Below are 14,165 nucleotides of genomic sequence, written 5' to 3' on the forward strand. Positions count from 1 at the left end.
AATCCAGGAGACCCCCAACTTCTCTCTATCCCAGCCTAACTGATGCAAATGACTGCTCTGTACCTGGATCTCCTCAATGGTGTGAACAATGAATGTGTCCTGCAGGTCCTCCATGGCCCCTTCCATCCAGTTATTGAAAGGGGCAGCTCGTTTGGCATATTCCAGGTACAACTGGTCAATTGTTTCCAGTAACTTCTCTGTCCTCTGGGCATGCACCAAAAAAAAAAAAAAAAAAAAATAAGAAAAGAGGTCAGAAAAGAGGTTAGAGAAGAATAATCACATAGATACATGAGTTGTCTGAGCTGCTCCTTCTTTTCAGACCTTTTGGTGTTCCCAGGATAGCACTACTGTAAAAATCTCTCTGCTATTAGAGATTACACACAGGATAAATTTTTTTTCCTCTGAGAGAAATAAAATAAATCTAAGATTCTTTGAAATAAAACAAAACAAAGGCAGTCTTTTCAAGCAGAGTGAGATGACAAAACACTCAAAAAAAGCAGAAATAAATCAATAGCCTGAGCAAACAAATGGCACCATAATTGGGCTGGAAGAAAAACAGCCTAAATATACTGAAATGTAGCCCTTGTTTACAGTCCAGGATGTTCTAGGAGTTCACAAATGAGCTGAAATTACTTGTACCCACAGGAGCTTGCTTCCCACAAATGACCTATCAACATAATCCTGAAGGTCCAACTTGTAATATGTCTCACCTCCAAGGCTTCTCTACGTTTCTGGGTTAGGGCACCCAGATTATCCCATTGATCACAGATCTTCTGGCACCTGGCATTGACACTGGGAGAGTCGTAATAGTCCAGCTCACTAGAACAGGTGGGGGAAAAAATGACAAGAAGTCAAATAAAGACCTTGTGGAGAAATACGAGAAACGCATTAAAAATCTTGATCAGTCTTGAAGACAGATTCAAACAAAATGCTCATGGTCTCTGCAAATAAACTGAAGATATCAGTATTTAGTTTTGGAGACACTGTATGTTATAGTACATCAAACAGCACAGAACAGGATCCCCAAGGCCTCAACAAATACTGAGGCTGGCTACCTGATGGGAATAACCTGTCACTGGGGGAAGGGAGTACAGACTTTTGCTCTAATGGGGAATAAGCAGATTATGAGCAGAGCAATCTGCTCCTGCATTCTGCTTAAGAACATTACGCAGGCTAACCACCTGCATCTTGTACATCAGAATGGAAAGCAAATATTTTATCAGGAATGCTAAGGAACTTCTAAGATAGCTATAAGATTTGCATAGCACAGGTGGCAAGGAATTATTAATTACACAATCCAATAAATTTATTTAGGACAATCTCAGAATAAAAGTGTAGGTCTCTCCTATTTGCTTGACAGGGATTGCTTTACTGACATATCTATAGGCTGGCACTCGTCGAAGACAGGCTGGTAAAAGTATGGTTGGGGAAAGGAGAGTACAGGGGCAAGTTGAAGCATGTGGTCTTGCACTGCTTTGTGCTCATGGTTCTGCACATGGTCAAAGAGGGAGAAATCTGCAGACAGAGGGAGCTGGGAAGTGTCAGCCTTGAAAGAAAAAGGGATACTGAGTGATCCTGGGCCATCTGATGAACATTTTTCTAAGTAGTAATACAAGTTATGCTCTTGCCTCCCCCAGTCTTGTTTCTTCATGCCATTGTATTGCCCTCCTGAGGTGTGTGGGCGCCACTGTTGGTGGAGTCCTCCAGTAAACTAGTCAGGAAACTGATTTGGGCTAAAAATAACTTCTTCGCTAGGTTTTTAATCCAGATCAGTTGCTTGATCTACTTTGCTGCAGAGCAGCATTGCATATGAAAGAACTCCTTCTGAAAGTCTGACTTGTAATACATCCATGCTAGACCACTACTGCTGGGGAGGGGAACATGCCATGACCCCAAACATGCCTGGCACTGTAGCTGCAGTGGCTTCCTCCAGACTCGCTGCATCAATCTGGCAGTGTACCTCTGGGGAAGAAAAGAGCTTTGCCATGGTTTTTCAGAGCATGGCCTCTTTGCTGAAATGGAAGACGCCTTTTGCAAGAATGGCAGAGCCTGCTGTTCTCACACTTCGGAAGAAGTACCTCGTAACCTCTCTCACAGCTTAGGCCTCAGTCTTCCCTGTTGCTCTTAGAACTGCAGCTGCTTTGGCTAACATGCAGCATGTCCTTTGGAAGTGACAGGTCAGGTAATGCTTGCTGACTAGCCAGCCTCAGTTTTAATCTTCCTGACACGGAGGATTGCCTTGAACCCTCCTCCTGTTCCAAGGTCAATCCTCCAGTGGACAAGGGAGCAATTGTGTAAATATGTGTTGTTAAAGGAGATAATGGTCTTGATCCAGTAATTCAAAATTTTTAGAGAAAAACAGCTTTTCAGCCCAAGAGTACTGATCTCAGCCCAGACACTAACTTTAGATAGACCAGTGTGATATATAAATCTTTTTAGAATAGGAAACAGAGTCAAAACCAAGTTGTTCAGACTGTTTTTTGCCAAGAAAAATGCAGGATTTCAGAGTCTCTCTGTGCTGCAGAGACTAGGTTTTTACCTGCCTGCTACCTCTAGCAATTAGACTCCTACACTTATGAGCCCTCATTTCTCCTGGTAAGCTGTATTACTCCAGGAAAAGAAGTGGAAGTGAAGGTTTCCAAGCTGGAGGGAAGCAGAGAGAGAGCTGAGCTGTTGTGAGGATGCCCTGGAGCAAGTGCTGAACAAAGTGCACACAGTACTCCTGGGGCAAAGGGTGAGGCCACGATGGGCTCAAGCAGGTTTTTTTCTGCTAGAATAAGGAGGATTTTTGTATTAAAAGAGAGCAAACTGAAAGCCTGCTATCCTCTCCTGTTTCTTTCTGCTCCTGGAAGAGCATGACAGTGTTACAACTCTGGAACCTAGCAGGTGCCAGTAGCAGGTCAGACTCTTTAGGAAAGGGTTCACAGTAGCATAATGAGCTGGCAGAGGATGGAAACTTGGTCTGGGAATATAATTCTGCCACCTCCTCAACAGCACCCACAACTCATCCGTTTTCTGGCCTGCTTTTCTGGTGTGTCCGGATACTGGAGAGCAGTATCCTAGATACTGTTTAGAAACAGAGGAAATTCCCAGCATTTTTGCATGGGGATGGATTTATAGCTCTCCAGAGGGCAGAGGGCAAGGCTCATTAAGCCTCCCTGGCCCCAAGGACAGACATGCGCTGGGTTGCCATACTTCAGCTCTTGTGCGATTGCAGCAATCTGTTCCACGCGGTCCTGGTGAGCAGCCAGGTCACTCTCAAATGCCTCGTGTTTCTTCAGCAGGGCCTTTATCTCCGAGAGGGTTGCAGTTTCATAATCCTTCTGCTGCAGCATTGCTTCCTTACCTGGGGAGGGAGCCAAAGGACAGAAGAATGAAGGACAGGACTAAAACTCCCCAAAGCCTGCTCCCTGCCACCCAGGCAGCCTTGGGGACCCTCAAAAAGGCATCTACCCCAGTACAGCCACCCTGCCCGAGGCTTGTCTCCATGCCTGTTGGCCTAGAGAAGCACAATCCTCACTTTCAAACCAAGGGGTGTGAGTTTGCCATTTAAAACAGAGAAGCACACTGAGTAGCTCAAGCCAGCACTGTCACAGTTTACACTGGACTTGTCTCAGCATGTGCAAACTGGGGTATGCTGGTCCTGTAAATGCCAACTGTAGCATTTACTGTACAGTAACTCTGCCTCGGCCCTGTAGGTGCTCTCTTCTATCCAAAGTTTTCACTTTGCCACCGTTAGAGAATGCCCATGTTGACTGTATGATGCAGAAGAGAGATCAAGCTGGTTTTCATACGCTATTTTCTAATAAAATAAGAAATATATCTAGCCTTCTTGAGAGGAAACTCTCATGGAAGGACCTGTGCACAATCCACCTCTTCCTCCCTACATAACTGACAGCACTGTGTCAGGTAGTAGGAAGCGTGCAGGTTCGCATTACCATCTGTCCAGGACTCATGAATGGATGCCTTCTGCCGGAACTTCTCTGCCAGGTGATCCAGCCTCTCTAGCCTCCGGATCTCATTCAATAACCACTCCTCATAGCCCTTCTCAGCCTGCTCTAGGCCACCCCAGGCATTGTTTATATCCTAGAGACAGAAGCATGAGAAGAAAAGGTAAGTTAGAAGCTGGAAGGAAGAGGTTCACCAGCATTAGTTTCAGTGAGCTATATGGTTCCAATTGATTGGAGGGAGTGAATGTGGGCTTTTCATCTCACAGTGTTCTGCAGACTGGTCAGGGAGACCAAGTGCCAGACTTAAGATAAGTGGGACTAGAAGTGTCAAGATATAATTGTCAGCAGAAAAATGCCTCTCTAAATGCTTCCCTACATGAAACTTTTAACAAAATCCAAACATTTCTGAATCAGAAAGAATGAGAAGCACCCAGACATCTGATAAAGACATGCAACTTGTGAAAAGCCTCAGAGTCTGATTTAGACACAGGGAAGCAAAGACCACTTGATCATCTCTTATCATGGCCTCATATTTTGTAGGGTTCCTCCCACAGAGTAGCTCACTTCAAAGGTGGGCATGCTCTGTTCATCCACAGGCTGAAAGGGAGTCTCATTTTTTAGGCATGGTTGGGGTACATACAAGCATTTCCCCCCACTCACCGAGACCATTTTCCCTTCTGAAGGCATGAAGGCTGGCCTGTTGCTGAGCCGCAGCTTGGTCTGCAAGGTGTTGAAATTGATCTCAAGTTGGCACTTTTCTTGGACCTTGGGGGGCTTGTGCAGGCGGCGGTAGTCCCTGAAGTCCTCCAGTTTCTGCTGCATGGCTTGCATGGTGTTCTCTGGGGCCCGGTTCTCCAGCCAGGGGATGGTGCGACGAATCCACTCCAGCAGCTGGAAAGAGCAATGATGAGAAGTCTTGAACTGAAAATTGTGTTAAAACTGCATATGTTGCTCTGATTTCATTAGAGACCATTTACTTTTATGTTCGCTGTCAGAAAGATTCTGCCACTACCAGGGCTTGTAAAGAAAAGTTTGCCAGCTTTTTTGGAAGTACATTTTCTTTAATGAGCAGCACATTCCCTTCCACACTAAGTAGTACCACTTATTGCAGCAGTGCCAATACAACATGCTTAAGGCCCAGCTTTTGCACAACCAGGACCAAAACTATGTCCTCAGATTATGCTAAAGCCTCAGAGTTTTGCTGGACTGTTGCATAACTAAAAGATAGTAAGTCATATTATCTCCAGAAGGATCTGACAGGAGAAATCAAGTTTTTGTCTTTGGTTACACTTTTCACACTCTAGCTTCCTCAAAGTCCGTGATGCTGTTTGAACAGATCTCCTCAGTAAACCTATCTGGGGAGCTGGCAAAATGCTAATGCAATGGGTGGTCTGTAGTGTGAGTGGAGCAGTGCCCTATGCTTTTTAGATGAGGTTGAAACCAGGCTTATGGGCTATGTTTGCCCTTCTGTCATCCATCCTCCCCTCCCTACTTATCTACTACCAACATACTCCAGTCTACATTTGGTCTTCTCTGTAGTTTCACTGCTGTCAGTCTGTCAGCCTCCTCAGTTAACCAAAGCAGCCTCCAGGTTGTATCTGACACAGATTCTTTCCAATTATCAGCAAATGCATATTTCTTTCCCCAGTTATCTCTAACTTCCATTCTCTCTGATCCAATTCCTGACTTCTACACTATATCAGCATACAAGTTGTACGAAACATGTAATGAAGTTGTACAGTACTGAGGAATGAAAGTTAAATCAGTTTGATTTTTCCTTCAATTTTATCATTTCTGTGTCTGCTTCTAATAAACTGAGAAATTCAAAGGTGCTCTATGGAAGCTTTCTGTTTTAAAGTAAATTGTTCTTGCCTTTAAGGTAAGTTTAATCTTTAATTATTCTCAAGTAGGAAGGGCAAAAAATAATTTTCCAGGGAAACTAGCAGTGGGCCAATAGCATTCTCCAAGATTAGTTATCAGCATTAAATGCAATTTCTTTCTGCATACCACCACTCAGAAACCAACACCTACATCACTGGCCAGTTTTTCGTAGTCTTCCATGAGCTGTTCATTTTCTTGGTTGACTGCCAGCACCTTGCAGATACGATTTGCTGCTGTCTCCGCCTGACAAAGACAAGAAAAACAGAAGAAGGGAAAACTGTGAAAAAAAGCACAAATCAAAACTTACAGCTTAGTTTTCTGCTACGTACCTGCAGGTAAAGTCTCCTACCCTTGTCTCTAGTAACTTGTCTGTCCTGACTTCTTTGTTTTCCATCTGACCTTCTATAATGATTTATTTTTCCCTTCTCAGGTGAATACATTCCTTTAGAGATTCTCAGCTCTACTGATTCCACCCTATACGTTGTGGGATAACCAACATTTCTATGCCTTTTCTGAAGCTGCTCCTACAAGAGGGTCCTGTTATTTGCTTTCTACCAGAGGGCCCCTGGCTGCCTCTTCACAAAGACAGGGGGTTTCTGTCAACACCTCCACTCTTCATACCAGCATTCCAAGCTGCAACTTGCTTGCAGTAACTGAGTGCTGTCAAGCTGATGAGACAGTCTCCATATGTTTATCCCAGGAAAGATCTACCTAAACAGAATTATCTGTAGACTGGACTTTTGGAAATCTGTAATTTTGTCTGGAAGATAAAATGGCTCTTAACCTTAAATTCTACCCAACAGAGCTGTCTTCCAGCTTTCCCTGTATTTCTGGCACTCATTACAAGGCCACCTCCTCCAGCATCTTGCCACATGATACCTACCATGTAGTCAAGGTCTCATGATCCAGCTGAGAAGAGGATTTTTTTTTCCCCCCTTCCTGGGTAATCTTTCTGCTTACTGTTCCAAAACAAGTCTCACCAAAAAAAGAGCCTATTGTTCCTATTTAGGATTGGGGTTTTTTTTCTTTCTTTCCCTTGAGACCAAAACTTTATTCTCTTGAGGGATATGAACACATTAAACCATTAATTTGGAAAGTAAGGATCAGAAAAATCCCAGCTATGAACTCAGAAGCAGTTGGTCTGCCCTGGAGCGCCATGTATATGTTTGGTATGGGGAACATACAAGCAGGTTGACCCTTGCACAGTCTGTATCTGTGGGTATCAGCTCCCTTTATCATTATCATGGTGTGTGCCATGCCACAAAGCCTCGGAAGATGTGCCCCTGTGATGGGTGTCAGGAGATTGCTCAGCACCCTCTTACCACAGTACAGCTGTTGCCCTGGTGCCTGGGAAAGGTGCTAGAGGCACCCACAGGACTCCTATGGAGCAGTCCTCCTTACAGAGGCTAAACAGAAATAAGGAGGAGAGGGTACATGCCAGCATGTACCAGCATGTACATGCCAACAGACCAGTTGTGAACACTGTGTCCTGCCTTAAAACTACATTTGGGACTGATGCCAAAGAAGTTTTGCTGAGCTTAGAGCTGCTAAATTTCAACCTCTTTCTATTTTTAAAAGACCTTTTATTATCTGTTTATTCAATCTCCAAGGACGTTTGAGAAAAATCCTCCAATTTTTGCAGCTGATGTGGAGCAGCGAGAATAGCAATAAAACCATAGGCTGTACAGTGATGTATGGATTGCTAAGGTCTTAGGGGACATAGCAATCTTATTAATTTGTAAGAAGACGTAAAAGTATCAGTCATATGCCCCTTCACTAAAGTGGACCAGCTAAGAGATACACAGATATCAACTAATTTAAAACACATCAGAGAGACCTGTACAGGAAAAAGAGCAATTTCACTTAAAAAAAAAATTGCAAAAAGTGCAAACAATGGTTACATTTAAGAAAGCTTGTACTTTGATCTGTTTTTACTAAAGTTTGTACTCTAATGGAGTGCTTTTGATATCCGGAGAAAACTATAGACATGGGACCAAACAGTATGTCAAAAAGACACTGCCAGAGCCGTACCATGATATGCCTGGTGGCTGCAGGGAACTGGGAATACAAAATATTTATCTCAATCACTCCAGGAGAGGTGTTCACTGCAAACTCTTAACTTTCTTGTTTTTACACCCCATGGGCTCACTGCAGCAGCAGCCAGCTGTGCAGGCAGGACCCTTTTCGCTGAGGCATATTTACATGTATCTGACGATAGATTTTCTCCAGCTGCCCAAGTTTAAATATGTGTGTCTTTATATGCGTGTTGAACAACTGTCCAAACACAGACCCTAAGAATGTCAGCAGTTATGACATTATTTGTATTATCCTAATAACAGAAATGTAGGGGCTTTCTCTCCCCTACCAGTACTTGCCTCCCTATGATTCTTGCCTGCTCTTATTACTGCTCTATGCAATAGTGTGCTGTTGCTACAGCCACAGGAAAGGCTCTGTGGCCACTATCACCATTAATGTCACAAGTAACACAATACACTGACTTGTTTTGAGCAAGGTAGGACAAAAGAATCCCAGTGCTTTCAGGTAACCTTCTCCAATACACCCCACACTGCTGCTAATGAGCTGATCTGTGGTGATGACAACCTCAAAACTGAAGTAAAACACTTTTAGGTAAAAGAAGAGTGACACAACAAGATGTTTACATGAGGCCAAGGCAGCTCCCCCTACAGCTTCATTAGTGGAGTTGAAAAAGCCATTTTTGGCTTCCCCACACTGCTAAAGGCAACAATGCATTTAGGACGCTCATGCTGGCTCCAAAAAAAGACAGGATGCTCACAAGGCATGGAAGGAGCACTGAGAAGATGCAGCATCCTGGGGTCTGGAAGCTGCATACCTGTATTCTCAGAGAACCCGTGTGAGCTCATCAGCTTCAGTGCAGCATTGTGCTTATACATTACACTACTTGCACTCAGAGACCTTGGGGAGGGCAAGTCCAGGACGTTCTGCTTGAAACCACTCTGCTGTGCATATGCATGTGCTGTCTGACAGAATCAAAATGGAAAACTGAATAGCCAAAATAGCAGTAATATATCTGACTTTTGTCTTTTCTGTACTTCTCAACCATAACTTGAACTGCTTAGGATAAGAGTGGAGTTTGCCATCTCTCTAGTTCATGGATCCAAATCTGCTGAAGCGGATCATAAAGGAAGACATTCCCACAGTGCACTATGTAGGGATGCCTGCCTGTCACTATCCTCTGGCCTCAGGGAAAGATGCTGCCTGCTGCTGTCTTCTGGTCTCAGAGGACCACTCCAGAATACTGTACACCAAACACAATCTCTTAATAAAATGGTAAAACATTAGTTAGAAATTTTCACCCCAGAAATCAAGTTTACAAAATATTAAGCCAAACAGTAGTTGCATGCATTTAGTGTGAAAATCAGAAGCGGTTAGAAAACAAGCAAACCAACCAAAGCAAGTATACCTACAAATATATATATAAAAAAATGGCACAGAGAAAAAGCAGCCATCTACACACACATCAGGCTGAGGACCCTGTACCTTCAAAGGCTCAGTATAAGAGAGTGAAAGAAGCAGAAAGCGGCTCATGGGACTTCCCCTTCAGGACTGGTGACAGTAATGAAAAATCTGGATGATAAATGGATTGATATCACAGTAAGTCACCTAATTGTGCATGAGGGCAGCAACAGTAATATCTGGGCTGGGGCTTGTACTCAGTAATCACTTTGCATTTGCCTGGGGGTTTGAATTTCTGTCACTTATCAGCTGGCTGATGTACACCTAGGGTAGCTCCAAAAAGGAGCTGTGCCCCTCCTGCCACAGGACAGTTGAGTTGCTGGCCCATCAGGACTGCTAAAAAATTAATAAATTATTAAATCTTCCCTGTAAGCAGTTTGACTACATGGGATTGAAACTTCTATAACTAAGAAGCTTCATCTCTAGTTCTTGCCCCAGCTACTAGGTTCAGGTCCTGAGGCAAGTAAGGGGTTGTTTTCAGTTATCCCAGAAGACCTAGCATCCACCTAAATTGCTGATGAAATCGCTGCTGAACAGGTTTCCAAATCATGGAATGGGTTCAGAGAGAAGAGGAAGGGATTGGTGAGGGGCACAGCTGGTCCTGCAGCAGGCTACAACCCTCCTCATATTGTGGTTTGCTGTTTCCTCAATCTGGAGTTCCTCAGGTTACACAGACAGCATGGAGCTGTCCCTCAGGGGCACCTGGCAAATAGCAGGTCTCATCATCAGGCTGGCATGAGTTCTGAGACTACAGTCTTCCTGGGCAGGTATCAGCTGGCTGGAGCTTGCAGACTGGTCTTAAATGTTTTGAACAAAAAAACCACAGGATCACAAAGCAGCATCCTAGCACAAAAGTCATGACTACACAAATTATGCCAAACAGGCAAGTCTACTGCACTGCACTGGGTCATATTACCAGTTCCTTGGAAGCAAGACAGCATCATATAATTTATATGAAACTGGGCAGAGAACAAAAAGCTTGAACTAAAGAGCTGCTCCTTGGAACCTACTACCTGCATTTGACTTCTGAAAGCCAGCAGCACCATGGTATCTGCATCAACATTGGGACCATCAGTACTGCTTTGTACAAAAGAGATAGAATCTTCTAGGAGTCACGTTAGCCCTCAAGCTGGGCTACACAAGGACTGTGTCTCAAATAGAAAAGGCCTAATGAGAGAAAGAAGTTGTGGCTGGGGGAAACAGTGAGATTTTAATTATATTCATAACATGAAGAATGTAGTCTTGGGCTTTGGATTTTATTGTTCCAAAACCTACAATCTGAAATTAGCAGTAATCTTGTGGAAAGGCCGTAGCCCAGGCAGGCTATGATATGGGAGGAAAGGATGGACCTTTTTCTCCCATTCAAAGGATTGCAGGGAAATTGCCATTTTGGAGGAAGTTTGCCCGAGGGAGATCTGTGACTATTAGGTTCCCAGTGTCTTGATGTCAGGCAAAGAGACTTTGGAGTAAAGAGGAAGCAGAAGAAGGAAGGAAGGCCTGAAGCTATAGAAATGGGCAAGGTAGAGGAAAGAGAAATATAACATACAAGTGGTTTGGGAAATAGGAGAATGACCAGGGAGAAACAAGGAATAGAAAAGCATGTGAGTCTGCGAAAGCTCAAGACCTGGTAGAAATGAACTTTGTGGCTGGAGCACAAAAGCGCTACATAACCAGCTCACAGATGATTCAGCCTAGGAAAAGACCTAGTGGAGGTTGGGTGTGGAAGGCAGGATGGTAGCCCAAGAATAGGCTGTCATTTCCTGGAGTGGGTGGATTTGATTGTGATACTTTTGGATGCACACTGCCTGGCCAAGACAATGCCCACTAGTTACTGAAAGGGTACTGCCTCTGTCAGAGCAGACATGCATTCATTTTTCAATGTCAGTTTTACTAAATGCTTTCTCCTCTGCTGGGGTTTGAAACTGGAGGAAAGGAGCAGCTCAAGTCTGTCTGAAAGGACATTTACATCACTTCTCTAACAAGACTACAGATGGCACATCCAAGTGCATACCTGGATGCATTGGGCTTCCCTGCAAATGCCCTGGGGCAGACAGGGGATCTGGTGCATTCCTCAGTGGAGAGGAGCAGTGGGCAGGGCAGGGTGAGGGGAGGGGTTGTTAGCAGTAAAGTCTCACCTTCTGAGCCCCTGAGAAGGCGTGGTAGTAACATGAGACATAGGTCATTATGGCCTTCTCATCCGGCCTTAGCGTGCCTATAATATCTGTGCAGAGAAGGAAAAGAGGTTGAAAGGATAAAGTAAGAAGCAGCACATAGGATAAAACAAAACAATCATGGGTGGCGTGAGAGAGGGGGAGAAAACTTCCCATCATGCATTGCAGGACAGGCCAAACAGATTTCCATGCGGAGAGCTGGGAATTCGGATCAGAAGATGGCTAGCAGTGTTGGCTTGTGGCTCAAAGCGGCACCCCTTCCTTCCCCCCCAATCCAGGGGGATCCTGAGATGGGGATCTGGGCTCTGCACCTTCACAGCTGCGGTATGGCCCAAGGACGCAAACAGGTTGTCTGGAGGTCTGAACGCCCGCGCTCAAGGCCCTTCTGTATGCCGAGGAGCTGGAGATCAGAGCCTTCCTACACAGTGCACTTCCTACACAGTATCTGCTCTGCTGACGCGCACTGCCTGTTCCTAAGGCACTCAAGTACAGGCGGTTGCTTGGTTTTGGCAAGAGATGTGTACAAGGTTTCACCCACAAACTGTTTTTCTGAAGTGATTCCATTACCAATAGGAAAAGGGCTAAGACAGAAGCAGCAAGGATTTAACTGCCCAAATTCCAACACGGTGGGTGAGAAAAGAGGAAAAAAAGAAACAAATGAAAAAACCCAGGCATCTCCATCATGATAAGCAATTCTCTGTTTGCAAAATCACCATGGATGTACTCGTTAGACATGCTTTGTCAGCCCCAGGTGAACTGGGACTGAATTTATGGCACAACTTGAGAAAACAGCAGGTTCAGACCTTGAAGCAAGGGTGCGGGAACCTTCAGCATATGTAAGGCAAAAGATAAAGCTTTGGGTATTCATTAAACCCTTCATAAAACCACTAAGTCAGCTCTGTTTCTCCATCTTCGGAAAAGAAAAAAAAAAGTGAATAAGTATCTGTATTGTTTCCCGTGGGGGCAGGCTGCAGTTTCCTGCTGGGCAAAGCATCTATGTGGTGGTCTCCACCTTTGTGAAACCAAGCATCCTAGCTCAGTTTTACCAGAAACAGGAGGTACAGGTTCTCGGCCACTAGGACAGTGGTTCATAAAGCAAATGGACAAGGCATAGTTCCCCATTGCCTTAAATTTGTTTGCATGCCAAAGTGTGGCATACCTAAGTGTCACTGGAAGTACTGCTGACTACAGGACAATGGAACTCCTGGCTCCCCTGCCCCATGTATTATATCTGGGGCACCACTTTGAACCAACAGCCAACTCTACCAAGAACATAATAATAAAGATGCCCGTAGCTAGAGAGGAGAGAGAAAGAAAAAAAGGTTTGGACATTAGCAACGGCACCAGGTGTGCTCTGTGGAGGGAGCTTGGGATCCTGCGATACCTTCTGGGCTCCTGAGAAGGCGTGGTAGAAGCTAGAAACATAGGTCATGATGGCTTTCTCATCAGGACGGGCAGTTCCAACAATGTCTGTCAAAAAAAACCTCACGTTAAGAGCATAATCAGCTGATGGGAGGAAATCAAAGGAGAGGTAGAAGCACAACTGTCCAGGAGGCCTGCTAGGGTATATGCTTGTCATAGCAACTCCACAGGGCTTCCCAGCTTTCCCCAGAATCCAGGATCACCTTTCTGGTTCCCCTCCCTTACGATAGAATTTCTTCCAGTCTGGCCAGTCTAATGCAGCCGTACGTCAGCATGTCTTGTGTCACAGCACTTCCCTGTTCCAAGAACATTACTGTGAATGGTGGATTGAATTAATCCAAACTGGCAGCAGGTTGACATGACTTTTATAAACATATTAAACTGCAATTCTTCCATGCAGTTCTGTTCTTTGGGAAAGATCCTTTCTCCCTTCCTTTCCATGCCCCCGACATCCATTTCAATACAATGACAGCTTGAATTTCAAATGGCCCTTTCATTAGTTTCAGGGGAAACTCAACACCTCCAGAGATCAGAATTAACGGTGTGGAGGTATGCACATTAGCTGGACTCCATGAGGAAGGAGAGTGATCAGTAAAGAGCAATGAGAGCTCCCGCCAGGGTCCTTCTTCATCACTGCTAGCTTTGCTGAGATCTACTTATTTTGGAGGTGACTTTATTTCCTACAGAATAGCAAAGAAACATTTGAATCTACTCTGGAATCCTCATGGTTTTTTTTTTACCTCAGCATGATGAATGCAGGGAAAGCAAGACTCATCTCTAGGGATGGGAAGTACTACCTAGAAATACGAACATCCTAGTTACTGAAATATAGGTTCACTAGGTTTGGCTGTGCTATTCCCAGCTTTCCTCTTTGCTCCTCTCACTCCTTTATTTCACAAAAGTCTTTAACTGCTTCTCCTGTCCAACCCAAGACAGCTTTAGGCAAACAGCCAACAACCAGTGAACTATTTCAGTCCGTTGTTTGTACTCCAGAGTTACAATCTTCAAAATCTACTGCCAAGCTAGTCCTGACAAGGCTATGAAAAGTAATCCTTGCTGTCCCAGTGGCCCAGGGAAGCAGTCATAATCAGTAGGAAAAGCATCTCTGAGCAACATGGAACTCTGCCTTGGTCTCCAGACCTAGTCAGTGAAGGATTTTCATGCCAAACACTTCCAAGTAGTCAAGAAGAAGCAGTTTAATAATAATAATAATAATAATAATAATAATAATAATAATAATAATAAT

At 44.3% G+C, this 14,165-nt stretch overlaps 1 protein-coding gene across 6 annotated transcripts in view; it reads right to left on the reverse strand.

Annotated features, from left to right (window-relative positions):
* Positions 1 to 14,165, reverse strand: part of ACTN1 (actinin alpha 1) — an 88,623-nt gene that overhangs the window by 11,502 nt on the left and 62,956 nt on the right. For 3 of the 6 annotated variants that reach the window (XM_027642152.1, XM_027642148.1, XM_027642150.1), the window contains exons 8-14: positions 12,882 to 12,967; positions 5,982 to 6,074; positions 4,611 to 4,841; positions 3,939 to 4,086; positions 3,196 to 3,346; positions 711 to 819; positions 64 to 204 (exon numbers count right to left, since the gene is read on the reverse strand). In XM_027642152.1, the coding sequence (XP_027497953.1) occupies positions 64 to 204; positions 711 to 819; positions 3,196 to 3,346; positions 3,939 to 4,086; positions 4,611 to 4,841; positions 5,982 to 6,074; positions 12,882 to 12,967 (959 nt within the window). Of the gene's footprint in view, positions 1 to 63; positions 205 to 710; positions 820 to 3,195; positions 3,347 to 3,938; positions 4,087 to 4,610; positions 4,842 to 5,981; positions 6,075 to 11,461; positions 11,548 to 12,841; positions 12,968 to 14,165 lie in introns of all 6 variants that reach the window. The other 3 variants (XM_027642151.1, XM_027642149.1, XM_027642153.1) reach the window with 2 other exon arrangements.

Source organism: Corapipo altera, unplaced genomic scaffold, assembly GCF_003945725.1.
Source record: "Corapipo altera isolate COAL_440 unplaced genomic scaffold, ASM394572v1 23b, whole genome shotgun sequence".
NCBI lineage: Eukaryota > Metazoa > Chordata > Aves > Passeriformes > Pipridae > Corapipo > Corapipo altera.